The 27,933-nt window shown below is 47.8% G+C and overlaps 1 protein-coding gene across 1 annotated transcript; it reads left to right on the top strand.

Annotated features, from left to right (window-relative positions):
• The first annotated feature begins 12,884 nt into the window (after positions 1–12,884).
• On the top strand, positions 12,885–27,066 carry LOC102947011 (zona pellucida sperm-binding protein 4). The gene is made up of 12 exons (XM_037891852.2): positions 12,885–13,280; positions 15,981–16,099; positions 17,427–17,526; positions 17,833–17,988; positions 21,798–21,985; positions 22,410–22,507; positions 23,315–23,442; positions 24,083–24,272; positions 24,355–24,502; positions 25,097–25,175; positions 25,831–25,944; positions 26,903–27,066. The coding sequence occupies exons 1-12, from the start codon at positions 13,073–13,075 to the stop codon at positions 27,049–27,051; spliced, it is 1,677 nt and encodes a 558-aa protein (XP_037747780.2). The 5' UTR covers positions 12,885–13,072; the 3' UTR covers positions 27,052–27,066.
• The last annotated feature ends 867 nt before the right edge of the window (positions 27,067–27,933 follow it).

Below are 27,933 nucleotides of genomic sequence, written 5' to 3'. Positions count from 1 at the left end.
TTTATTATTTATGTGTCCTTTTAATAATCATAACACTTGGCATTTGATAGCACTTTATATGCTCAAAACACTGTACAAACATTAACTCTTTTTATGATCTGTAAAGAGGGTCTGAAAGGACTTTTTTTTTAAGATTACACTCCCTCCCCTTTGTCTTGCTTTCTGACCTATGCACCATTTTTGTACCAATTTAATTTATTTATGTTATTTATTTAATTTAAGGGCGTGATTTTAGAGCTAAATGGCTACACCGGTAAAAGCTCTAGAGTGGACGTCATTATACTGGTGCTTGATATGGATATCAGGAGTAGCTATACCCATATAAGCATCTTTATTCAGATATAATTGAGCCCATAGCATGGACCTGAATGGCTGTAACTGTACCAGTACAGTTAAAGCCATACAACTTTCTAGTGTAGACAAGCCTTTAGTCATATCGAGGGTGTCAGATTTAGTCTCTCCTGGTTTGTTAGTTGCAGTGATGTTCCTGTGAGCTCTGACACCTTAATGGAAGAGATGGGTGTGCAATCCTGAAGAAAGGTTTCCTTTACCCAAAATGGAAATCAGTCATTACAATTACACACGTGTGGATAGGCCAAGTGAAAATCGAAGGGTGAGATTTTTGTTTTGACCCTCTAAGGGTCTGTCCACACCGCAGCTGAGTGACAGGTGCGATTGCAGCGCATGCAAAGGTACCCAAACTAGCTTTGCTCTAGCTATAGGCAGAATACAGGGGGTTTAAGGTACCTTTAAACCACCTTTGTGTCCTCCTGACTCTGATTTACTCTGGAGGTTGGAGTGGCTGCAGCATAATTTAGATGGTCCGGGGGTGTGAGGTGTTACCTAAATTATGGCAGCTTCTCGGGGCTGCCTTGTGGGCTGCAGCACTTCCCAAAATCTCCACAGGACTGCAATGTGCAGCCCAGCCCCTGACATGCCCCTCCCATCCCTGACACACCCCCAGGGCTTGGGAGGGAGTCCTTGGGAAGCAGCTTTATGGCCGCCTTCTTCAGTTCCTGTGTCGGGGAAATTCTTCGCAAGCCAGAACTGGGGCTTTTGGACAGGGGCACTGGAACCAGTTTTCTAGTAGAGGTGCTGAAAACCATTGAACAAAACTGCAAACCCTGTATATGATGGGCCCTGTACTTCAACCCAGGGGTGCTGCCACACCCCCAGTGCCCCTGCTTTTAGAGCCACTTTACATTGCACTGGCTCTTTTACCTGGGGTTGAGGATCTCACCCAAAGAGTTTTAACAGTCTAACTAAAATTCCCTGGCCCTCTCAGTTGTTCAACCTTCACTTTTGTGACCCTTATGATACCAGATCTCCAGTCACCATTAAGTTTTCCAGGACAGAGACCTGAATTTCTGATGTAAACAAATAAACAAACAAAAAAAACCAAGCCGAAAATACATTTATTTTCAAATGTTATTTCACGTTTCTAAGAGAAAGCAAACCGGATAGGAGCCCAATGTGATTTCCCGTTCAGGTCACTTATAACACCCCTCTTGTTGTGAAAAGTACGTATAGGATCTTTAGAGTTATAGCTTAAGTTGTGCCCAGGGAATAGATGCACATGTGTGTAAACAAGTGACACTACAAGCTAACTTTGCACTCCTTTCTCACCTGAGTAGTTATGGGGGAGTGTGTGCTCACCACTATGAGCCCTGTACAATTGAGCCTCAAACTGGTACTTGGGAGAAGGCAATCGCTAAGTATGAGAAACAGCTAAGGCCTAAAACATGTCAGTGGGACCCTTTGCTAGCAGCTGGTGTGTGGTTACTCCCTACAGCAGCGGATCCCAACCAGGGATCCACAGCCCCCTAGGGGGACACAAACAGCTTTCAGGGGGGCTGCCAAGCAGGGCCAGTGTCAGACTCACTGGGGCCCAGGGCTGAAGCCCCAAGCCCCACTCCCTGGGCTGAAATCGAAGCCTGATCAACTGAGCTTCATGTTGCATGGAGCCCCAGGCAATTGCCCTGCTTGCTACTCCCTAACGCCGGCCCTGGCTGTTATATGCAGAAAACCAGTTGTTGTGGCACAGGTGGGCTGTGGAGTTTTTATAGCATGGTGTGGGGGGGGCACGGAATGAAAAAGGTTGAGAACCCCTGACCTACGGTCTCAATCTGAGTCCCCTGACTCAGATGACGGTGGGGTTTCAAGTGCTTCCCTTCAGCATGGTGATAAGATCTACCCAAAGTGTCAGAAAAGTTGATAAGCCTTATGATTTTTTTCCCCAGGTCTTATATGAACCCACCCTTTCAACCTGGAGGTGGGCCACCATCCCTTGGGGGTGATGGCATTAGTAATGAGAGCACACTGACTGCTAGCTCATATAGACAACATAGCTTCCTTCCATACATTCCTCTCCCAGGAGACTGAAATGCACGCTACCTGCAGATAGCCTGCCCCCCCCCCCCCCCCCAGCCTCAACCAACAATATGCACTCCTGACCCTCTCCAGCTGCTCTCGATGTGCATTTGTGTATGTCTGCTCTAGATGACCTGTGTAAAAGTCCACTGGTTTTACAGCTGCGGCAGATTAATAGAGCCCTGCAAATCTGCGGATATCCGCTTCATATCCGTGGACCATTCTTGCGATCGTGGATCGGATGCGGATAAAACCTCCCCCACCCCCGGTCGTTAGCCCTTGTGAGATGGCTTGCTGCTGCAGGTGCAGATACAGGTAAAAGTCAGCTAGTGGATCGCAGGTTGGATCATGGGTTGATTCTGGTGGATGTGGATCAGATGCAGATCCACATTTTAGTATCCATGCAGGGCTCTACAGATTAACGGTTCTGTAAAGTAATCTCAGGTGAGTGCATATGTATTTATATAGTTATATGCACTTCGTTAACCTTTGGGTAAATATTTTCTGTAAATAGGGGACAGAGTGGAGACAGAGGCTCATAGGCAAAGGGTCCCCCTGTTCTTTGAAGATAACTATCCCCCAGACTTGACAAACTCACTACACCAAACACTTGTCTTGCAGGATATTTATCCATAAAGAGTGATGTGTAAGGTATTTACAGAAAGCACATAACTTACCAAGATTTATAATCATTGTGAGATGTATGTATGGGTAATATTTAAGGAATAATGTATTTCTACTGAAAGTATGCTTTATGGACTTGGAGTAAAAATTAGTCACCAGGGGATAATATGTTTCAGTGATGGCCCATTCAGGCAGGAGGGACTTGTCACTCTCACCCTGCTGAGCCAGCGATGCAGTGCAAGGCTCAATTGTCTAGCCTTGCTCTATCCCAAGACTTTCAAGGGAAAACCATTAGAGACAACAGCAAACAATCGAAACCTCTTGAAGATAAAAAGGAACATTACAACAAGACAGCAGTTCACCCTGTCTAGGAATAGAAGCAAAGTACTGTTTCACTATAACACAGAGGAATGGGAGGTGCTCTGTATCCGTTCACTGCGGAGACATCTTGAAAAGCGAAGTGGTTTTCGTGAAAAACTGGATCCTGCTTCCTATGTTGCCAGGCAGCTCTCCAGCAGACAGAACTTGGGGGTGGGGGTGAGAAACCTATTTTATTAGATAGGAAAGGTAACTATTAATGAGTGTAGACTCAGGTTTGCATTTTAAGATTTTATTTTGTATTGTAGCCATTTGTTTCTGCCACTCTCTCTTGTTTCTAGTTAAATCTTTATTCTTTCTTTAACAAACCCATGTTTGTGTTGTTATAAGTGTTCACAAGTGCTGTGTTTATAGGAGTGGTGGTTTAAGGTTAAACTGGAGCACTCTGCTCCTTTGGGGGCAGGGGATCTGGGATTTCTGTGAGTAGCCAGTGTCAGGGGCTGGATATGACAGGGGAATGTTTCAAAGGAATTTGGGGACTGGGGTGCACCTCTTGTTAACCTGCAAGGTGAAGACAGGGCTAGCATAGCCCAGAGTGCTTGAGTAGTTAACAGACAGGTGGTGGTAGGCAGCTAACACCCAACCACCACACATAAGGCTATCTCTCCCTAGAGCAGTGGTTCTCAAAGTTTTGTACTGGTAACCCCTTTCACACAGCAAGCCTCCGAGTGTGACCTCCCCTTATAAATTAAAAACACCTTTAAATATATTTAACACCATTATAAATGCTGGAGGCAAAGCAGGGTTTGGGGTAGAGGCTGACAGCTCACGACCCCCCATGTAGTAACCTCACGACCCCCTGAGAGGTCTTGACCCCCCGTTTGAGAACCCCTGCGTTAGAGGCAGGCAACTCACAGTCCTGGGTACTCTGGGATCCATCACACAGAGCTTTCAAAAGAAAACAGAGGTTTGTTTCGCAGGGCCAAATGTAATGGTTGCCAGCCTGGAAAGAGGCATCAATCACTGCCGAGAAGCTGAATGACTGCGGATAGTAGGGAATAAAGAGCAGTGTGAGGGGGCCCTGTGGGAGCTCTGCATGGGTTTGGTGGTTGTAAAGCACCTTCTCTGAGCTTGTTTGGTGTCAGTGTTTCTACAGCTTCATGTGCTCCCCATAGGTATTCCTTCACCTCATGGGACTAGGCAGGTGCAGGGGCATTTCATTCTGTGTTCCCCGCCCCCGGGGCCTCACTTCACTGCTCTGACCCTGCAGGTCTGAGAAAAATGGGACATACAGCTTGGGATGACCATTCCCCTCTACAGCCCTCATGGCATCAGCAAAATAACTATCGTTCCACCTTACTAACCTCCTTCATCCCCACCTGCTTCTCTGGCTAAATTTCTCCCTTTCTCCGGCTGGATTCCCCTCTGTCCCAGGACTATGTCAGCCATGTTCACACTCACTGTTTACTCAGCCCAGCACTTATTCTCACAGCTCTGAAAAATCACCTCAGTCCTGTCACCTCAGTGACCTCCAGGTCACCTCAGTGACCCTTCTAGCCAGGAGAGGACAAAGAGGACTCCCTTCTCTGAGCTAATTCCCTCCCCTTGCCACAGGGCTGTTTGATCCTCCTGTGAGAAGGGAATGATGGTGCTTGTATGAGCAAGTGTCTTAACTCATTCTCCCAGTTTTCAATCAAACTCCGCATATTGGCTCAGATCCTCCAGCATAACGCAGCCCAGAGAACCTCACTCAGTGACTCCTATACCAAGCTCATAACTGTTTGACTGGGAGCATATCTTTAGAGCAACATCCAGTCTTGATTTATAGACTTCCAGCGATGGAGAATCCGCCATCTCCCTAGGTAACTGTTAGTACAGTCCATGCAATTACTCTGTCCTGGACTTTGCTAGCACTGCTTTATGCATGTTTCTGCAGTCAGAGGCTCCTTTAGCCTCCCTGACAGACCACAGCTACCTGTGAATGGAATATATTATGCAAGAGCAGGGTAATGGGGAAGGAAGGGAGGGGAAGGGCCAATTAAAACTAGAAACCCTGGAACAATTAAAATCAGGTGATTGACAGAGCCAGCGAGAGGCATTGACTGCAGGAAGATAACCTGTTTGTGAATGCAGCCCCATTTTATCTCCCACCAATTAAATTAAGTTCTCTTTGGCCTCCAGATTTTTTTTTTAAAAAAACCCCTAAATAAACATTGTAATGCTGCATACTTCTTAATACTTCTAATCTTCTGACTAGCAGAGCAAAAAATTAATATCCTCCTGTCTCGGTAAGAGGGAAACCAGAGATGCCATTGGGAGGAGGAAACAGGAGAAGATGAGCAACCAACCTCCCAGAGTATTTAGGTACAAATGTGTGTGACTGCAGATACAGAGGCCAAATACACCTCTTAGTTACAGAGATGCTTGGGGCAGAACTCAAATAATGGTTGGGGGAAGAGGTGGTGTTATATCACCTTTTCACTCCTTTCCCTCTAATCTTATGGACAGCTAGGTTGTTTGGCCCTGGTGCGACTAAGAGCAGCCTCAGGGCCGCTGTAAATTACCAGCTCCTGGTGATGGCTCCCTAGCGGCCATTCTGCCTGAATACGACTGCCAAAGTGCAAGGTGAGCTGGACGTGTCATCCAAACTCTACTAGGATTCCCCCTACACTGCAGACAGCAGGAGTGAGTGGAACAGAGTTGGCTAGTCTAGCTTTATACCACCCAAATATTCCCCCGTACAAAAGGAATCCCCAGATAGCTGTATCAGACAGTTCCCTCCCCCTGCCCCCCCTTTGTGCTGCCGGAGCACTGCAAAAGGGAAGGAGTGGGACTGAGGCTCTGGCCCACAGTGTGTCAATTCAGAGTAACTCCACTGAAGTCTGTAGAGTAACTCCAGGTGGACACGGGTATGAATGAGACCAGAAGGAGGCCTTTAATATACATGGGCCTAATGAGCCTGTTTCTGATCTCCTCCCACTCACATAAATCTGGAGTAATGCCACAGAACTCTATAGAGTTACACTAGTGTAAAGCTGGGAAAGCACAGATGTAATGGGCTTGATTCCCCTGTCTTGTACCTAATGGACTTTCTTACACCTGTGCAAAATGGGTGTAGAACACTGCCAGGTGACAGCAGTGGGGTTTTACACCTTCTCTGCACGGATGTGAAATGGTTCAAGGCTGAGGAGGATGAGGCTCAAAGTGTATAAATACAGAAGCTGATGCCGGGTGCCCCAAACACAGGCTATCCTTAAAGTCAGCGCTGTTCCCAGTTCCCTGTTTCCATCATCGGTAGATGTGCTGCCAAGTGAGTGATCAGCAGGACTTGCTGCGGAGCCCACACATATCCACAGAGGGAAGAGAGGAGGAGGCTGATGAATTTTGCATGATCCGAGAGAGACAGGGCATGTGCTGCTCTCCCTCACAGCAGAGAGCAAACCCAGGCGGTTCTTTAAAAAAAATCAGAAAATGCCTCCCCGGCCCCCTTCCCCTGGCCCTACCTTACTTCCGCACAGCCTATTTGAAGGCTCTTTGGAGTCATGTGTGGCATGTGCGATCAGCTGTGCACTCGGTGCTTTCTCTAAGGTACAGCTAGCTCCCCTCAAAACAGCTTCGCTTTCATTCCCGGGGCCCTGCCTTGGACTTGGAGAGCACAAACAAGATGGCTTTCCACCTCCCCTCCCCTCCCTGTCCAGGTTCCCCATTCTGAGTCGCAGCTTGTGCCACAGAAAAACATTGTCAAACACGAGCTGGAGTAGCTGCCTGGCTCCTGCTCCAGCTCTGCTGCAAAGACATATGGCCACCACATGAAACAACATGTCAGTCTCTTGGGGCCTGATTCGCCATTGCTTTGTGTCCTGCGTAGTGAGAATGGCAGGGTTTTACACTCACAACACACAGGTATAAATAATTTACACAAGGGGCCTGATTCTTAGCTACCTTAAGGCCCCTATAAGCTGCTCTGCCACCATAAAGGGGATTTAAAGTGAACAGAAAGAGCCCCCTGAGAACACTGCCTGGGCAGAGGGCAAGCCTGGCCTGTGGAGAGCTGTAAGGGCATGAAGCCCTGGCCCAGGGGCAGATGAGGCGCACAGTTGAAGTGCATTGCCCTCAGGGGACTGAGCGTGCCCTCAGAATACAGGAAGCACAAAGCTTCAGGCCACTTTACATTCCCCTGCTTCAAGTGCAGGAAAGGAGTATCTGCCAGTTGGGTCCATGGTGCCAGGCTGTGGAGAAGCACGTCTGCAGTCTTGGCTGCTGTACGTCAGTGATCTGCTCCCTGTAGTGAGAGGGAAAAAGGTCTGTGGACTTGCAGGTAAAACCCAGGACACAGGGAGGCAGAGGATCTGGATTCTAATCCAGACTTTGCTGCAGACTCACTGTGTAAACTTGGGCAAATCACTTCCTTGCTCTGTGCCTCATTTTTCTGATGGGGAAAATAAAGAGACTATACACTCCCCTACTTTGCATGGGGGTTGCAAGGCTGAATCCATTAATGAACAGTCTGGTTACCAGTGGGCCTTTGGCAGCTGGCATAGTTTAGAGCAGCCTGGAGGTTTCGGTAAACTACACAGGGTGGGGGGAGGGGTGTGCTGGAGTGGTACTGGGACTGCGGAGCACAAACAGCAATTTTGTGTGCAGTGGTTCGTGGTGATATGAACCATGCCATGGTGTCCTCATCATGGCCTCTGGAAGACTCTCTCAAAGAGCTCACTGGCAGGACAGTTTACCTGATATTCAGCTTAAGTGTTCCTTTGTTTAATTTCATCGCATTATCCTTAACTAGACTTTCTTGGACCAGACTGTCACTACCGCTGCATCTCTTATGAGCCTCTTTCCACATTTCTGGGTGCACATTCTTCCCTTTGATTTTGCTTATTTTTTCACATATTTTTTTCCATTGAAATATAAATCTGGTCCTGAGCCACAGAACTTGGTGTTGGATCCAAAGTTTCTCAAAGGTCAGGCACATTTTAATCCAAAGTTTTGGGTCAAGCCCTTTTGTGTTAACACACACACAAGCATGCACAAAGAAAAACATCCTGTGTGGGATTTGTAGTAGCACTTAGCACTGGCCTAATTTTGTGCCTGCTGAAACAAATGGTAAAACTCCGACCAACTTGAATGGAAGCAGAGTTACATCAACATTGAGCCCCTTTGAAAATCCCATTCAATATGGAAAAAAATCTATATTAATAAATTGTTGAGGTGTTGGTTTTAATTCAGGAACAAAGAGGTACCATCAAGATAAAAAAATCACCATGTATTATTAAAACCAACAGAATTTTTAAAAAGCTAATTTGCTTTTCATCATTTCTCTATGTTTTTGTTTACTTTCTGCACATCACTCAGCTTGGACAGTGGAACTATACTGGTCATTTTTGTTAGGCTTTTCCATACGCATAGAGCAGCCATACACTTGCAGTTTGAATGACTTTTAGCTTACCTTAAGGGAAACAGCAAAATAAGAAAGCATGAAGGTAAAGTCTCAATGAGAGCGAGCGGGGTGTGTGTCTCCTCCCTTACATGCTGCACCACTCTGCCTTACAAAATGGCAGCTGTCACTGCAGACAAATGCCTGAGAAATTTAGAATGCGCTATAGAAAACATAATTTCGTCGTAAACAGCTACATACAGCACAAGTGTCATTCTGTATGCCCAATCCTTGCATCTGCTCTCAGAGTACAACCTAAGGCAGGGTGCCATATTTCCCTATGCTGAATACAGGACACCTGGTAAAATTAATTGTATTCAAGCGAGTTCAATGCCAATCAATTGTATAAACATTCAAATTCACATCGAGTTGACTGAGCCCCTGTTAAAAAGAAATACTGCATAGTTGGATTATTTTTATTTACCTTATCTTTAAGGCTTTAGAGTTCACACGGGGAGGAGTGATACACACACTCCTAATTCTCCCCCCCCCCCACACACACACAGAGGGGTGACACACACCCACTTCTGTACACCTCTGTCACACAGTGGGGGTGACCGACCGACCGACCGACCCCACCCTCCCTGCCTGGCTGGGCCCCCTGGATGGACCCACCTCTCCTTGTACCTGGCACCACATTTTACAGAGGCAACACGTGGGGGAGCATGCAGGGTCATATGTCCCCCCTCCCCATATTTCTGCCAGAATCCACACCAGAATGTGGTCAGCAGCAGCCTTTTGGGAGGGACCAGAAGGGAACTGCTTCCAGCCACAGGGGAGGTGTGGGGGTGAAGGAATGACCTGGCCTGTGTCTTTGCAGAGCTCATAGAAAATCAGGGTTGGAAGGGACCTGAGGAGATCATCTAGTCCAACCCCCTGCTCAAAGCAGGACCAGTCCCCAGTTTTTTTTTCCCCAGAACCCTAAATGGCCCCCTCAAGGATTGAACTCACAACCCTGGGTTTAGCAGGCCAATGCTCAAACCACTGAGCTATCATAGAAAAGTGGGAATCCCCACCTCTCCTGTGTAACTAGAAGCAGCTTGTCCCTTCCTGTCCCCACAGTGTTGAAAGGCAGCTAACACCTCCAGGCTGCGGCTGGCCACCAACATAACCCAGCCACCTCCTGTCCTCTGGCTACACAGCGGGCAGGAAAGGGTTAAGCCCTAAGGCTGCCTTGTGCACCAGGCCCAGGGAACCTGACTTCAGGGGCTTCAGCGAACCCAACCAGAGAAGTGGCTCAACAGAGGAGGGTGCCTAGGGGACAGAGCAGCCTTGTGCTCCCTGGAGGCAGGACCAGGAGGTGGGGGCAAGGAGAGAGCTAAGCTCCTGCCCCAGGGGCTGCTGTGGAGCCTGCAGATTAGGGGTGTGAACAAGCTGGAAATCGCTTCCCCCCCATGTCAGAGTTTAGCTGAGGGGCAGAGAGGCTTCCCCATGCCAGCACTGTGCAGGGCTTTGACACATGCAGGGCTTGGCTCCTCCAGGCCAGCACCTGGGGCCAGAAGATCTTGGGCTTTCTCGGGGCACTGGCCCAGCCAGAGGATGTGGGGGAAGGCTGTTGATGAACTCAGCACCATGGGGGGATATAGAGGAGCAGCGGAGCTGCAGGGTGTGTGTGTGTGAAGGAGCAAAACAGGGAGAGGACAATGGGAGGGGGAGCACATGAAGGGCTGATGGGTGAGTGGCAGAGGTGACACGTAACCATCTGGTGCCTGCCCGCACTCACCAACTACTGCAACTCACAGCGCGCAGTCAGTGCCAGCCGGAAACGGGACAAGGGGCGGGGCCCTGCTGGCCGAGAGCCGGCACACAGCGGAGGCTGCACAGACGGAACAGCAAGGAGACTGGCACGCTGCATCTTTGCCCCGCCACCAGCCTTGCACACCAAACCCCATCATCGGCCAATGGACTCCCCACTCGCCATGGGTGGGTAGGCAGCTGGCGAGCAGGGATCCAGCCAGCAATAGGACCCACCAGTACTAATGGGGGTGGAGGGGGGATGGAAAATATGGGACAATTTGCCTGTTTTTAAGAAAAAGTCAGGACACTTGCAAGAGGGCTTAAATATGGGACTATCCCTTTAAAAATGGGACGTCTTGTCACTCTAACCCTAGGTGGGGGGGGACAGGGGAAGGGAAATCGCCATATGACACTTCTCCACAAAACTCCTGATCCTTGGACCAACCAGGGGTCAGTTCAGTTCCAGAAGTAAGCGGGAGCAGCCTAAGGGCTGCTCTAACTCATGAGGTCTGGTACAGGTCCACAGGAGGCCATTATTCTGTCTGTGGATTGCTAAAGCACAGCAGCACTCTCCCTCAGTACATCCCCAACACTGATTTGCGGATGATACTAAACTGGGAGGAGTGGTAGATACGCTGGAGGGGAGGGATAGGATACAGAAGGACCTAGACAAATTGGAGGATTGGGCCAAAAGAAATCTGATGAGGTTCAATAAGGATAAGTGCAGGGTCCTGCACTTAGGATGGAAGAATCCAATGCACCGCTACAGACTAGGGACCGAATGGCTAGGCAGCAGTTCTGCGGAAAAGGACCTAGGGGTGAAAGTGGACAAGAAGCTGGATATGAGTCAGCAGTGTGCCCTTGTTGCCAAGAAGGCCAATGGCATTTTGGGATGTATAAGTAGGGGCATAGCGAGCAGATCGAGGGACGTGATCGTTCCCCTCTATTCGACACTGGTGAGGCCTCATCTGGAGTACTGTGTCCAGTTTTGGGCCCCACACTACAAGAAGGATGTGGATAAATTGGAGAGAGTCCAGCGAAGGGCAACAAAAATGATTAGGGGTCTAGAGCACATGACTTATGAGGAGAGGCTGAGGGAGCTGGGATTGTTTAGTCTGCAGAAGAGAAGAATGAGGGGGGATTTGATAGCTGCTTTCAACTACCTGAAAGGGGGTTCCAAAGAGGATGGCTCTAGACTGTTCTCAATGGTAGCAGATGACAGAACGAGGAGTAATGGTCTCAAGTTGCAATGGGGGAGGTTTAGATTGGATATTAGGAAAAACTTTTTCACTAAGAGGGTGGTGAAACACTGGAATGCGTTACCTAGGGAGGTGGTAGAATCTCCTTCCTTAGAGGTTTTTAAGGTCAGGCTTGACAAAGCCCTGGCTGGGATGATTTAACTGGGAATTGGTCCTGCTTCGAGCAGGGGGTTGGACTAGATGACCTTCTGGGGTCCCTTCCAACCCTGATATTCTATGATTCTATGATTCTATGATTCTGATGTGAGACACAGTAAGAGGGCACAAAGCCAGCTATACAAGCTTTACACCAGCTGGGCATTTTGTGGGAAAGTCATCAGTTGCCTATTTAGGGGCAAAGGGACTATATACAGGCCAGGATCTGACCTCCTTTTTCCAGTCACTTTCCCTGGTTATGCCCTAGCTCAGTGCTGGTGTAATGTGATTTTAAAACAAAAACAAACAAACAAGCAAACATGTTTCTTCTAAATTTTTTGGATATGTCATTTCTATTCAGCTGTGGTTTTATAACCCCCAGCCCATCACTCTTTCCCTGTATTTTGTAAGAGATTCCACATCTGGAGCCTAAGCTAGATTGAGGGCCTCCAGGACCCCTATCCTACCAACTGCATTACACGCATGTGCCTGTAAAGTTGAGGGGACATTGAGCAGATGCAGGAGTTCATCTGTGTGGATATATAGTTGCATGAATAGGTCCCAGGTTTCCACAGCAAATGCCTCTCATCCCCCTAGTGCACATATATATGAATCACAATAGATCCTTTCTGTGACATGATTACAAAACATACAGCATACATAGAAATATAAAAATGCTGCATATATGTGCATCTAAGGATACAGGAAGCATTTGCATTATTTGCCAAGTAGCATGTTCCATTGCTCAGTGCTGCAGAAATCCTTGCCTATTCTGTTATTCAAGCCTTTTTACCTTCCCCTGGCATTCATCTAGTTTGCTGGGCCTCTCATTTACCATTAGGTTCACCCAGTTAAGACACTGGATAGGTTTTTCAGACACTGCCTCCTCCATTTCCATTTTGAAATCTGTTTATTTTTCTTCAGCAAATATAGCTGCATTTCAAAAAGTCAGAACAAATACTACTTCAGAACAAATAAAAGGGGCTAAATGTGGAGCAGGTGCTGTCACAATTTAAACAGGAGAGGGAGTGCAAGGTGTGAATTGATTTTGGGCTGCCCTCCTCAGGGGTGCATAGCAGTCTCACCTGGAGTCAGAAATGCATCTTTGTTCTGTCCAATTGCAGCTCAGTTAAGGGTATAAGAGTGCTCCCCAGGGAGAGGGTGCTTTAGGAGCTACTAGATAGACAGCAGGATGGGAGTAATAAAGCAGCAAGGGACTTCTTGGGGTAGTCTAGTTTGGATATTTTGTAGCTGCCTTTCTTTAGCCTGGGGGGCTCCAAATGTCTTTAAAGATTCAGGATTAGTGTGGGACCATAGCCTACTAGATTGTGGCTGGGAGAGCTTGCAGTTAACCGTTCCTGAAAACCATCCTGAGATGATTTCCCTTCTGAGTGCTCTGGGTAAGTGAATTACATGGAATGAGACAGCCTCTTATCTGGATAGAAGATAAAGCTGGGTGAATAAAAGTGTAAAGTTGAGGGAGCTTTACTCTTACTTCCTCCCTTTAGTGCAGTCCATTGGGTTCCCCAAGGCATCTGCCCTGTGTAGAAGTGTTTGTATGTGTGCAAGGTGGGTGTGGAAAACAAAACCAACAGAAAAGCAGGCCAGCTCCTCCACTGATGTAAAGTGGTGTAATTCTGCTAAACTCAAATGATCTGTCTTAGACCAGCTGAGGCTCTGGCCCATAAACTCAAAAGGGTAGCTAGCATTTTACACTTGCTGCCCTGATTTCCCTGTGACTCCATTGAAGACCTGCTGCAAAGAGCGTTCAAGCCCACGATGCACAGGTGCAAGGCTGTGGAGTATTTTGGCCTATTGCTGTTGCCTTTGAGGCGTTGTACTTGATTCCCCCCACCTTGTAGGTGTGTCCTGGTGACTTAATACTATTGCATCTGAAGAAGTGGCTTTTTTATCCATGAAAGCTTATGCCCAAATCTTAGTTTTTAAGGTGCTGCCAGACTCCTTGTTTGTTTGTTTTTTTAATACTGTTGAGGCTCTTGCTCCTAAAAGAGCATAAGCCAAGCTGCCTACCACTTCAGTCCTGTAGTGCTTCTATGCTAGCTGCTTCTACAAACCTGAACTGTACTGCACTATTTCAAAGGGTATTAGCACCATGTTAGAGATGTAAGCATTGAAGAGCTGAGAAGCAAAGTGACTTGCCTAAGGTAACAGTTGCAGGGGAGGGGTGTAGCCAACCTGGCATGAGCATTAAGAAGCTCCTCCAGATTCTTGCTCTGTGCTTAATCACTAAGCCCTGGTTCTCTCCAAAGATTTCCTGTTTGATCACAAGTGGGTGGAGTCTGGTATTCTTGGACTAGAACTGCAGCTATAGCTATTCTATATGTAAGCGGGGGAATAGTCCCACTCTCGTGGGGAACTTTCCTGGCTTCTGCACTACCCTGGTGAAGTAGGCTAGCGAAAGGATCTGAGTCCTCACTCCTACTTCCTTTACCCAGTGGCCTCCCTGCCCTTGGACTGCCCTTCCACTCCCCTATCTGGCAGAATCCTCGTAACCCCAACAAGGCTGGGCCCAGGATTCCTGGGGGGGCTTGACTCCCAACCCTGCTGTGGTCACCTAGGACAGGGGCTAGGGTGTCCCCACTCCGGGGTACTCTCTCTGCACTGGGCACTTCTCTGACCATTACATACAAGTTAAAGCAAATGCAAGTTATTTAATCAACAATTTTAAAAAGAATAAGGGGAAATGGGAAATGGGAAAGGTTAAAGGAAACACATCACCCCACTCTGTGGCAGGGATCATCACAAACAGTGTCTCTAGAATGTCAGGGCAGTTCAGTCTGTTCCTTGTAAGTCCCAGGCCGCCTTCTCAGGCCCTGGCTGTGCTGCAGGGATGCTGTGGGTTGGACACTTGCTCTGGTGGTGGCGTCACACTCTCAGGCTCGAAGTGGTAGGACCCTGCTTCCCAGTGTTGCCCCTGTTGGGGTTACGATCCAAGCCTGGCCTGCAGAGCCCCTTGGCTGAGGCATCTCCCTGTGCTGGGCCTGCTGCTCAGGGTCCCCCTCGCTCTCCCCAGCTGCTCACCGCACCCAGCTCTGGACTGCTCCAGCCCCAGCTGCACCACTCTGTCTCTGCGCTGCTGCTCTGCCTCCAGCTCCCTGGGCTGCTTCTTTGGCCCCTCTGGGTCTGGTTGCTGCAGCTCTGCTCCCAGGGCAAGTCTGCTCTCTCTGTGCTGTGCCCCTGGCTTTGGGGCTGCAGCTCTGCTCCCAGGACAGGGTCTGCTCTCTCTGGGCTGCTTTTCTGGCCCCTCTGGCTCTGGCACAGCTCTGCTCCCCAGCTTAGCTTGGGCCCCTGCTTTCTCCTTAGCTCGTCTCCATTCTGTCTGATCCAGGCGATTCCAGCTCACACAGAGGATGGGACCCCCCTCCCCTCGCCTCCTGACCCCCTGATTAGCCTGCCCACCCTGTCATTCAGGCTGGAGCACTGGCCTCTCCCCATTGTTCCTGGGGACTATCAGTATCAGGGTCCTGATTTCCCATCAACCCTTCCCCTTTTAGTACTGGGAGCTAGCCAACCAAAACACCCCCATGGAATGTTAGTAAGGGGGCAACAGTCCCCTTACATATAGCTTATGAGATTGCATGGGCTGGAATGCATAAGGGCACTGAACCCTTTCTTTACTTAGGGTTAGTATTGAAGAATTTGCTCTCTGTAGGTCAGGGGTTCTCAAACTGGGGATTGGGACCCCCTCAGGGGGTTGCGAGGTTATTACGTGGGGTGGTTGTGAGCAGTCAGCCTCCACCCCAAACCCTGCTTTGCCTCTAGCATTTATAATGGTGTTAAATATATAAAGAAGTGGCTTTTAATTTATAAGGGGGGTTGCACTCAGAGGCTTGCTACATGAAAGGGGTCACCAGTACAAAACTTTGAGAACCACTGCTGTAGGGCTACTTACTGAAACAGACCTCTGAGGGGCAGTACAACTTTCTCTCTTCCATATCATTCAATAATTGGATAGATTGATCCATACATGTTGGACCCTTCCTATTTCATCACTGAGCAGTTGTGGGTAGCTCAGCTGTTGGGATATGTTTGTCCCACAGGATTCTCTATTGCCTGCTGACTCTAGCCTTCCTTCCTAGATTTGGAAGGACTGCCTCATCCTCTGTCCAACTCTACGTGTGGTGTCCTCATCTCTCGGAAACAGGATGGTTCAATGGTTGTCACTGCTCCCTACGCTGGGTGTTTCTTCATCAAGAAGGTAGGGCCACTTCTGTCTGCAAGGAATAGCAAAGGGATGCACAACTGTTACCTGGAGATCCTGTTTTCTGGCTATTAGAAACAGTATTTAGTCTTTTTGGGGGGTTGGGGAGGAGGAAGGGTTGTGGGATGGGGAGGAAGAATGTGGCTGCAATCCAACAATCCCAAATGGAGGCTTAAAACCAAAGGAAAACCTTTCCTACTAGAAAAGGAGGGAGCTTTCTCTCAATCCAGACTGCTAGTGTCTTCAAGTTAAGCTTCTCCAAGACTTAGCAAGCTTCCTTCTCCCACTTAAGGTGTCCTGTACCTTGCTATTGTCCACTCTCTAGAGACCATTGCAGTCAATGAGGAAACAAGCGTGAAGTCATAACTAGAATTTTACTCCTCACTTGTAAGAGTTGGTGGTAACACTTTTTTTTAATAAGCTAAAAAAACCTCTCTTCAGTTGGATGAGACTCCTTCCTATTAAGGAGTGTTTCAAAATACAAACAAATGCCCTGTTTCTGAAATGTTTTTGCATGTTGGCTAATGTCAGCCATCACTCTTGACTTAAATTCCACAGTATAAATGAGACTTTACTTGCACCTGAAGTCTATGGGAGGGAGCAGTGACTCTGAATTAACACAGAGCCTGCTTGTCCTTTCACATCTACAAAAATTAGATATACTCCATAATGGAGTCTCCGCGACAGAAGCCAGATGAGAACTGGACCCAACATGTAAGCTACTCCTGCAGTAGGCAAGAAGGCTCCCCTCTTTTTTTAAAGAATTACAAGGTTGTATACCACAACTTGGAGCAGCTGAGTTGAAAGTTTTTGTGTGCTCCCTGATTTGGGTTCTTGGGTGGGGGTGGGGGGGAAATGTGGGGGTGGAAAGACCCAATACTATGACTTATCAATCACAGCTAACCAACAGCTCAAAGTACTCAAGATTCTGGACTTGAACACAGACTTGGGGTCCATCTCCAGGTGAAATGTTTAGACCATCAAACTAATTGTCTCGCCTCAGCTGAGGGTATAATGCCACTTGAGGCAGCTTTAGGAGCCAGAGTTCACAAGCTCAACCTGGTATGTCACTGAGAAATGGAAGATGCTTCTGGATGGCTAAGCACTCTCCATAACATGTTCATGGTCCTCGACATCCTAGGTCTGAAAGTCACTCTGCTCAGAATGGGCTTTGGTGTGGTCCCCATTAACCAACCGTACTCCTTCAATGGGTGGACTAACTTGTGATGGGGTGGGGGGGAATACTCTTCCTTTCTTAGGAACAGGAGGAGGGGTGGAGAAGCTCTAATCACCTTGGTTTGGTTTCCACCCGCTCTTCCTGCAGAATGGTTATTTCCTCATGACTATCCGGATTAAAGGAATAGATGACACTGGGGAAGTATCTTTCCATGAAGAAGAACTGAGATGCCCAATCCACCTGCCAGGTACAATTTTAGGTTCCAATGTCCCAGCCTGAAACTGTACTGGCTGTTCTTCTTCTGGGGTGGGGTGGCAGGGGGAAGAAACACTATGTACCTTAGTGTGCCAGTTTGCCATGTCACTTGGTGTTGGGTGCTCTTTAGAGACTCAAGTGGCTGTGGTGCCTCAAAAGCCTAGAATACGTGGGAGGCCAGACTGATGCATAGTGAACATGGGCTGCCACAGTGCCTAGAAGAGACAGGCACTCTGCTATATGGCTCCAAGTGGAGCAGGGTTCATTTGACTTGAACTAACACTTCTCCTCTCTCCAGCTCTAGATGCACCAAGTACTAGTGTGTGCACAGCTGTTCTGCACCCAGACAGGCTGCCTTGTGCCACACCACCTGTGTCTCAGGAAGAATGTGAAGGGAAAGGCTGCTGCTATAGCCTTGGTGACCCAGCTGCTCCTTGTTACTATGGCAACACAGGTGGGTTGGAATCTTAAAGGTGTATCTTGGCGTGACCAAGTGGAATCTGAGCATCTTAACCAGGTGTCTAGTGTAGTTGGGAATGCTACCTTCAGAGCTGGAGCTACCATGAGGCTGTTCCACTGGAATTTGGCTAGCACCATCTCAAAGTTTAGGGCCAGAAGGGACCATCATGATCATCTAGTCTGACTTCCTGTACGTCACAGGGCACAAACCTGCCCACCCCACTCTGTAATAGATCCACAACCTCTGGCTGAATTGCTGAAGTCCTCAAATCTTGATTTAAAGACTTCAGGTTCCACAGAATCCATCATTTACATTAACTTAAACCAGCAAGTGCCCATGCTCTGCTGCAGACAGTTTAAAAACCCTTAGGACCTCTGCCAAGCTGATGCAGGGAAAAGTCCTTCCTGACACCACATGGCAATCAGACTAGGGCGTTCTCAAACTTCATGTACTGCAACCCCCTTTTGACAATGAAAATTACTACAAGACCCCAAGAGGGGAACAGAAACCTGAGCCCATCAACCTGGGCATGGGGGCAAGGGGCAAAGGCCAGGGGGCAAGGGCTTCAGCTCCTAGCAGGGGGCCTGTAACCTGAGCCCTGCCACCTACGGCTGAAGCCCTCTTGCTTCCTGCCCTGGGTGGTAGGGCTCAGGCTTCACCCCTGGGCCCCAGAAAGTCTAACACTAGCCCTGGTGACCTATTAAAATGGGGGTTGTGATCCACAGTTTGAGAACCGCTGAGTTAGATCAAGCACATGTGGGCAGATCCACTAAACCTGTGGCCCGTGAACTGCTTGCAGCCCAATCTGCACAGGGCTGCCGCCCATGTGACATCCTCATTGCCATAGAGGTGGTATCGTATGCAACCCACATAACCCATTGTGAGTCACATGCCCTTCCATCTAGTGTTCCATCTCCAGCTGTTGGAGGTAGAACATCTGCAATTGCTATTAGCAAATAGATTTTAGGCCATTATAGGTAGGCATCATACCAGCCCCTCCATAAATTTCTATCAAGCTCAGTCTTACAGGCAGTTAGGGTTGGGTTCCCCCTGCACTACTCCCTTTGGAAAGCTGTTCCAAATCCTCCCTCTTAAAGTTAGAAACCTTTGCCTAATTCCATCTAAACTGGTTGATGGACAGTTTATATACACTGTTTTGCCAACACCTGGCCTTAACTTGTGTAACTCAACTGTCTCTCCCTGCTATTTATACCTCTGATTGCTCTCTAAATATATTCATATCCCCTCAGCTTTTGTTTTAAGGAATTTGCTTATTTAGCCTAACAAGTCTCCTCTCGGCAGGTTTTCTGTTCCTCTGGAACAGGTACAGAGAAGGGTTTCTAGGATGACCATAACTGCCACAGTATTCCAGATGAGGGTCTCACTAGTGCCTTGTATAATGGCAATAACTTCCCTCTCTACTAGAAATACTTCACCTAATGCATCCTAGGATTGCATTAGCTTTTTTCACAACCACGTCACATTGGCAGCTCATGGTCAAGCACAGGCTGACTAATACACCTGGGGGGTCTTAACGTTTGTTGCTTCCAAGTGATAAATCCATAGCTTATAGCAAATTCTTGTTAGTGCAAAGCAGAAGTTAGGGACTATTAAATTTCATCCTATTCCTCCAGTCTGAGTTTGTCCAAATCTTCTTGTAGGATATTCCAGTCCTCCTCCACATGGGCAATACCTCCCAACTTTGTCATCTACAAATTTTATTAGTACACTCTCACTTTTTGTGCCAAGGTTACTAGTGGATGTCTTAAGACTGATCCAAAACCAATCTTTGAGGAACTCCACTATTAACTAGCCTCTGGCTTGGCAGTTCACCTTTCAGCATAACTTGTAGCTTCACCTTTAACCAATTCCTTGCCCAACTTTTGATTCCCCATTAAACGGGAGAAGGGGATTAACTTCCCATGTAGAATTGTATCCCATGCTAAATTGGGATAGCTGTCTCAAACACCCAGATGTGGTCTAATGGCTTGTGGTCAAGAATTGAGACACTAAGGGTGGCACAACATAGGCACTGAAGTCCCACACTGCAATCAACAATGTCCACTGAGCCCTTTGGGCACCTAATGTCACTTGGTGCCTGAGGTTTTTTCCAAAAGTAAAAATTCCCTAGGTGCTTATTTCCTTCTAGGGTGCAGCAGCAGTGTGCATATCCAGGGGCCAGTCTCAGACCAGGGCCCCAGAATGGTACATGAACCAGGGCAAGACAGGTATTTGTCTACCTAACTTACCCATGGGGGGCCTGATATGGTAGGTGACTCCCCTCTGAGTATACTGATCAGATCAGGCCCCATTAAAATCTGGCTGGAGGTGGTGGTGCTGCCCACCTTAAGCTCTTACAAGGTGAGTGCTCTAAGCAGTGGGGTATGTGGGAGAGCCAGGTTCAATTTTCCCATTCCCTGGCAGAGGTAGAAAGGATTTGCACAGGGGTTTCTGAACTGAGTGCTTTAACTTCTGAGCAATGGGATATTCTAATGGGGGCTCCTTCAGCTTCTCCCATTGAAGCTGTTCCACTGTGGATAAATAATGGAAATCCAGCTTCCCTGCAGCCTGGACTTAAGTGCCTATCTCCTGATAAATGAGCAGGGCTTAGCAAATCCACACTCCCATTGGGTAGCTTAGGCAGCTCCCTGCCTAGCATGCTCATTGTTGTGGATTGCATTCTGAGGTGCCTAGCTCTCTGTTCACCATATAGGGAGCCAAAACACCTAGCCTGGCTTTGTGAATCAATATTTCTGTGTTGTGGGCTTTTTCTAGGCTCCTGAATGTCATGAAGTTCAGCATTGCAATATCCAAGTCCAGTTGTGAATTCTGCAACCATTGTAAACTTGGTGGTTCTCAGCAAGCTTCTAAACTGCTGTAGAAGAACATCCCAGGTTTCAGAAAGAACTGATTCTGGATGAAATGCTAGGTCTCTTGCAAGGAAACACCATCAAAGGGCATAGAGCTGTCCTTCCTCCACACCTAAAGTCTTGGACCGTAATCCATGCATTGCTGACTTTCATAACTGTTGCTGCTGGTGAACTTTCCCAACTAACTTTGGAGGGCCTGGCTGAGTGGCCAAACTCCTAGCAGGCATTCCTTGATAGTTTGCTGCCTTAAACTATCTCTACACAGCCAGGGTCAGGCTTGTAAATGTCAGATCCTAAACCTAGTGAGACTTCCTTGTCTAAAACTCCTGGCTGGTTCCATCCCCTCATGGGAAGGAGGCAGAATTAATTAAATCTCTTCACTAATAAAACCTTGAAGGGCTGGAAATGATAGCATTGGAGCTGGCCTTGGTAACTTTGGGTGGGTCTGCAAAACTGTTCCCCTCCTCCCAAAGTAAACCTGCCACCATTACACCACTGTGCATGCCTGTAGGTGTCACATAATTAGCAAGATGTCAAGAATACAAAAAATCCAAGGTGAGTGAGTTTGGTGCATATCTTCCACAGGCCTCAGTTAAGACAGGGAGCCCATTGGGGGAGGTATATAACTATAAACACAATAGCTGCTCTGAAGAGCTGTGCAAGGACCATCATACTTATTCTCCCAACACCTACTGCAGAAAGAGGCCATTGTTGGAGGACTAGTTTGCATCCTTTCCAACTGAAAGGGATCAATATTTAAAGAGCAAAGACTCTCCCTCTGTTTTTGGGCCCCATCTGACTTGGGAAAGCTAAGGTTGGCTCTGCTTGGTACTACAGGGAGCAAATCTGTTTGGAGAGAGGTTTGCTGAGGGACAAGATGGCAGCATTTGCTGTATAGAGTCTAACCAAGTCTTTCTGCTGCATGTCTTTCAGTGACAGCACAGTGTACAACTGATGGCCAGTTCTCCATAGCAGTCTCTAGAGATGTGACTTTGCCACCACTGATCCTGGACTCTGTGCATCTGGTCAGTGGGCATGGCAGCAGCTGTATCCCTGTGGCCAAGAGTAATGCCTTTGTTCTGTACAGATTCCCACTCTCTGCTTGTGGAACTACTTTCCAGGTAAGAGGGCAGCAGGAAAGGGAGATGGTCTTCCATGAATTCTCTTCTCTGCTGGGTGGTGGTCTTTGCTGCTGCTTGTCAGGGTCTGAGTGGGATAAACTAGTTTCTTCAATAAATTGCATGGCTATTAGAAATTCAAGTAGAAAAGGTTGAAGAGGTGGACACCTAGGAAGGAGTGTCTGGGTGAATGAGAAGTAGCCACTAAGGGAATGCCTCTGCTTTCCCTCTTAACTGAACATCCAGGGGAGCAAATCACCCTTTATTTCTGGCTCAGTGGCTCAGGCCACTAACTCTGCATCTCTGTTGCTTTAGGCAAGAGCCAAAAGGCAGAGCTGGATACTCAAGAATGCCAAGTTCTTCCCATTTGGGACCATACCCTTCTGGAGTCCTTGCAATGATTAATGCTAATCCCTTTTCTGTACAGGAAGCTGGAAACCAGGGTGTGTATGAGAATCAGCTTGTGGCAGACAGGGATGTGAGAAGCTGGAGCACAGGGTCTATCACCCGGGACAGCACCTTCAGGTACTTGTGTGTGTTAAGCTCTGGGGAGGCCTGTATGGGAAGGATGGTCTAGATTCCTCTGACCTTCTGGTGGTGGTCAGGAGCACTGCTAACCTGACAAGACTCTGCTAATATTGTTCTGAAGGGTAGAAATCTGCAGGTGGAGTGGATCTGTCTGCATATTTAGGAAGGGACTTCCTAGCCACAACACTGCCATCTGCATTCCTCTGCAGAGGGCTACTACCAATCCCCTGAATACAGGGTTTGGGGGAACCCTATATAGACAGTCTTTACAAGTCAACTTAAACCCTTCCCAAGTAACAAGCTTAACAGAAGCCACTTCTGGACAGGAATAAATGTCTATGGGGGGAATTCCAGTATAACACTATTAGTCTAAATTAATGCCTGGAGTTACATCCAACCTTTCTGTATAGAGTTGGCCTAAGGCAGACTCTGGGGTGGGGAATATGGGGAGTTGGGAGGAACAGGACCAACACCCTAGTGTATGCAGCTGACTGGCTGCTGGGATGGGCTTCGGATGACCAAGTAGCTTGCCTCACCTGACAGGATGACTATAACTATGGCACAGGAGGAGGGACTAGGACTTGAAAACTTTCCCATATCTCCTCCTGATGCATTTGATCTCCCTTGTAGCTGTAACTCTTCTACCTTAGACTTCTGAAATTGCTTGTGAATCTTTTCCTATACATGACTAGTTGATGGTGGTCAGGTGGTTCCCTCATGGGACAGAGATGCACTGCACAGCATGGAACTAGCTGGCTGCTAAGGGGAATAGAACACTCATTTGACTCTTCCTGTGCACACCAGGCTCCATGTCAGCTGCAGCTACTCCACTGGGGACTTCCTTCCACTCAATGTGCAGGTCTTCACCTTGCCACCGCCGCCTCCAGTCTCTCAGTATGGCCCCCTCACTCTGGAACTGAGGATTGCCACAGGTAACAGTGACATCTACCTTAGCAGAGGTTAAAATGCTTGGAGCCCACCATGCCTGGGTACTCTTTCTGGAGAACTCCCATTGCCAACAACCAGATTGGAGGTGGGGGATGGAAAAACAAGTTCTCAATGTCATAGGAGATTGGTGGTTCCTAGAGGGAGCTGCTACTTAAGTCTTAGAGCCCTGAAGTGGCAACATTAAGTACATAGAGCAGGGAGATGCAAGTCCAGGATAATGTTACTAGCAGTTTTCCCAGGGTCTGAAGATCCAAAGAACTAGCATGGTTTTGTGATCAACTGATGTCCAAGTCATTGCAGCTCACAGAAGAACCTGCACGAGCAGGCACTTTCTCTTTCCTGACTGTAAAATGTCCCCTCTTCCTCAGCTTACTGGAGTCCTTTTGCTTATGGGAAAAATAGATGCCTCAGTTGTGGATAGCTATGGAATAGTGTTAGTTGCTGTCAGACAGGATTCTGAATTAGTTTGAGCACTGGTCTGATCTGCAATGGGAATTCCTGTGCAAAGCTCCCCATATCCAAGTGTCTATAGAACCATGACTTACCACAGTGGACCCTAAGGAGACAGTTCTCCATTATGTCCTGATCTCACTCTCGCTTAAGACTGTAACTCTCATCCTACAGACCAACAGTATAGTAGATACTATGTCAACAGTGACTATCCTGTGATTAAACTTCTGCGGGATCCAGTCTACATGGAGGTCCGAATCCTGCAAAGAACAGACCCAAACCTAGCTTTGGTTCTGCACCAATGCTGGGCCACCCCAAGCAGTAATCCCATGCAGCAGCCACAGTGGCCCATTCTAGTGGATGGGTAAGTGACTGGTTCAGGAAATGTATGGGGCTGTGGAATGCTACTGGTGGGCTCCTGTCTCACTGCAGCTTCCCTTTCTCAGGTGTCCATACACAGGTGACAACTACCAAACAAAGCTCATCCCTGTGGGAGCTGCTTCAGGGCTGCAATTCCCATCACACTACCAGCGCTTCATCATCAACACCTTTACCTTTGTGGATCTTGCCTCCCAGAAGGCACTTAGTGGACCAGTAAGTCTTATGTAGTTCAAAATGCCATGTTTCAAATCCTGTGTAAGGCTTGTTGGTCATGCTTGGCAAGATCCCCATACTGAGTTAAAACTTGGTAGAATCATGTTTAATCTATTAATGGCACAATCCCTGCACACACACACTGATAACACTACAGAATTATGATTTAGGAAGGAGCCTGACTGGTCTTGCAGCATTAGTCTTGGGTCCTGCACCTCCTTTCCAGCACTGCAAGGTCTACCAAGCTGTGAACAGAAATTCCAAGTGGCTTTGGTGGCTTCCACCTGTCCAGATGTCCTAATTAGCAACAAGCTAGGACTCCTTTTTTAGCAGCCAGTCTCCTTCACTCCTTACACTGAACTATTTGGATCCAGATACCTTGCTGTTCCAACCCCTCTAATGTTAAACACTTAGAAAAATCTTTACTTCCCCACCCCTTCACCTTCAGGCAGTTCTGGATCTCCCAGGGGAGATTGGGGAGACTTGGCTGCTTACTTGATGAAATAATACTTTGCAGAACATTAATTTTATAGTTACTAGCTACAAGTTCAGTCAGAGGTTTTCTTCAGTCTCCCTCTGCATCTTCCCTTACAGGTCTACTTTCACTGCAGTGCTTCAGCATGTGTCCCATCTGCAATGGAATCCTGCAAAACTCTCTGCACCATGACAAGAGGTAAGAGCTATATACCTAACTTCAGGATGGGGCCAGAGGCACAATGCTTGCACAAACATCTTTTTGAGGATGGAGGGCTTCAAAGGTCTTGTGCCCTTATTTCCCAAGGTCATACTTTCTGTGGGCTGGAAATCGCTCTTAGTTGAGCAACATGGCTTTAACTTTCCCTAGTGAGTAGGAAAGACTGATTGTACTGGGTCCAAGGAGAGATGCCAAGGTCACTTGGAAGGATGGGGTATCTGGAGGGAGATCAGTTATACTCCTGAGTACCCATAAAGTGAGGGGCTTCAGGAGAGGTTAAGGCTAAATCTGACACAGCTCACTTAATATCAGTTTTGGCATGGCACTCTAAAAGGATCACTACCCCAGAGATACTAAAACAATACACAAGAAGAGCTACTTGGCAATGAGGAATATTTGGAGGCTATTTTTTGGTGTTGCAGCGATGGGTTTTGAGGATGACTGAGTAATGGTCTGAACAAACACTGGAAGCCATGCCCTAGATATGGGCTACATAGGAAAACCTGCATAGGTGAGGAACAGGATGGGGGAGGCAAGGCCTGAGACCTAGAGTAGGATGGGGGTGTACAGGGTCTTGCTAATAAGGATGAAAACCACCACACTCTGGTATTAATGTCTCCTTGTCTCCAAACAGCAAGAAGAGCACCTGAGAAGCAGGCCTCAGAAAATGCTCCAAGGTACTTGGTGACCACAGAAGGACCTGTGGACTTCCAGAACACTGAAGCAGATCAGACCCTTGAACAGAAAGGTAGTAAATGGAGGTGGTGCTGGTTGTCCGAGCATATTCAATGGTTCTACTGTAGTGCTACACTTGCCTAGAATTGGGGTATGACTTTGGGGATGAGTGGAGGATTGTGCCACTAAAATGGTGGTGCTCCTTTTCTTTGGGGACATAATTACTGGACCTCCCATGCTTACTGCAGGCTTTTAAATAAACCTGCTCATTATCCAGCTTGGAAGACAAGTGCTGTAGGGGAAAACTAGGACCTGGATTCTACTTGGTTTAGAACTGGTTGACTCCTAGAGTAGAACAAAAGCCTGAGTGTCTATGACAAACCATGATGTCTCTTCATGGAACAACCAGGATAGGGTTTGGGGTTCACCAGTGGAGTGTTGGCCTCCTGAGTAACACAGCTTTCCATCCCTTTCTGCTAACTCTCGACTGCCTGCAATTTCATAGAATCCTAGATTGGGGCTGGAAGAGACCTCAGGTCATCTGGACCAACCACAACTAAATCACTTTCAGCCCAGGAGAAATGGGACTATGGATGCACATAGGAAGGAGATTCAGAAGCCTGCAGTTGCTAGGGATTCCCTCCCTTTGTGCCCTAAGGAAGGAACTGGTGACCTTAAATCTGAGGGTCCACATCAGCCCCTCCTTGGGTGGGACTAGCAAACTGGGACAATGTCTGTTAAAACAGCTTTGGGGGAGTTGAGAGCAGTGCAATAGCTAAGGAGCTTGCAAGCTGATCTCTACAATGTTAAGTTAGCCCCCTTCTGTCTTAACTTACCTAGCATTAACATCTCTTCTCTTCTAACTTCCAGATTCTAGTGGCTATAAGTACAGATTAAACTAACCAACACTGTACCCAGGCACTTCCAGCAATGGAAATAGAGTAGGAACCTAGTCACCATTAAGTGGTGGTGGATTATTCATAGATCACCTTTGCCTGAACTGTTGCTTGACCATACATTCCTTCTCACAGGCTCCCAATGGACTAGAGACCTCCTGTCCCAGGAATGGGAGCAAATGATGGTGGTTGCAGTAGGAGCTGGTGCTATTGCTCTGGTTTTTGTTGGAGTAAGGTATTGGCAAAGACAAACACTTAAACAAAAGAATATAATCCCTGAATAAAAGTATATGAAGGAACTCTGACTTGGATCTAGTTCTTACTGGGGGAGAAAGAGGGTCCTTCATGTTTGGCCCTGTGTGAAGTTACCAGTGTCCCTTACAGCAGAAGTGCTGGTCTCTTTCCACTGAATTGTGGACTCTGTACTAGTGCACACAACATGGGTGTGTTTAGGGTGCAGCATGCTATGCTGTCAGCACTCCCTAGCATACCTGCATACTCAGGGGGCTTTCAAACATCTGCAGGGATATAGAGCAAAATAAACACATCTCCCTCTGTGGCAGCTGGAATGGAACTGTACAAAGCTTGACATAGTGTCTATCACAAGCTGGAACAAGAAGTCTCATACTCAGTTTTCATCTTGTCCCTTGTCCTTACACTAAAGATTTTCTGTCTTTCCACCCCCTCCTGCCCACCAATTGGACATGTTTGACTTGGACTAAGTTGCTGTCAGACTCCTTGGATTGCTCAGTAAATAGTGAGCTTTCTACACTCCAACTGAGAGGACCAACAGCTCCCTCTTCACCCAGGTATCCCTGCAGGAAAAGCCAGCTGTGCTATCCAAGGACAGGTTAGAATGGAGCTATGCAAGCTTGGCCCTGGAAAACTTCCCTGGTCCTGTAGTCTAAGTGAGAAACAGCCTGGGTCTGTGCATGGAGGAAGTGAAGCATGCACTCTAGAGTAGTAATGGGGGTGGAGAGAGGAAAGCTTGAGCTCTTAATTAGTGCCAGCTGTCCCAGCTATGGGGTAACTGCCCCTTTGACCACCAGCCTCCTCCTGCTCAGGCAGGTTTTGGGTTTGTAGCTTTCACCTCTCAGGGCAGGGGTTTTAGGCTGTAGATCACTGAGCCTCAGCATGCCAGTCTGTCTAAAGGCTGCTGTCTGTCC

The sequence above is a fragment of the Chelonia mydas genome, chromosome 1 (genome assembly GCF_015237465.2).
Source record: "Chelonia mydas isolate rCheMyd1 chromosome 1, rCheMyd1.pri.v2, whole genome shotgun sequence".
NCBI lineage: Eukaryota > Metazoa > Chordata > Testudines > Cheloniidae > Chelonia > Chelonia mydas.
The sequence above is the reverse complement of the archived record's forward strand: the minus strand, read 5'-3'. Positions and strand labels throughout refer to the sequence as shown.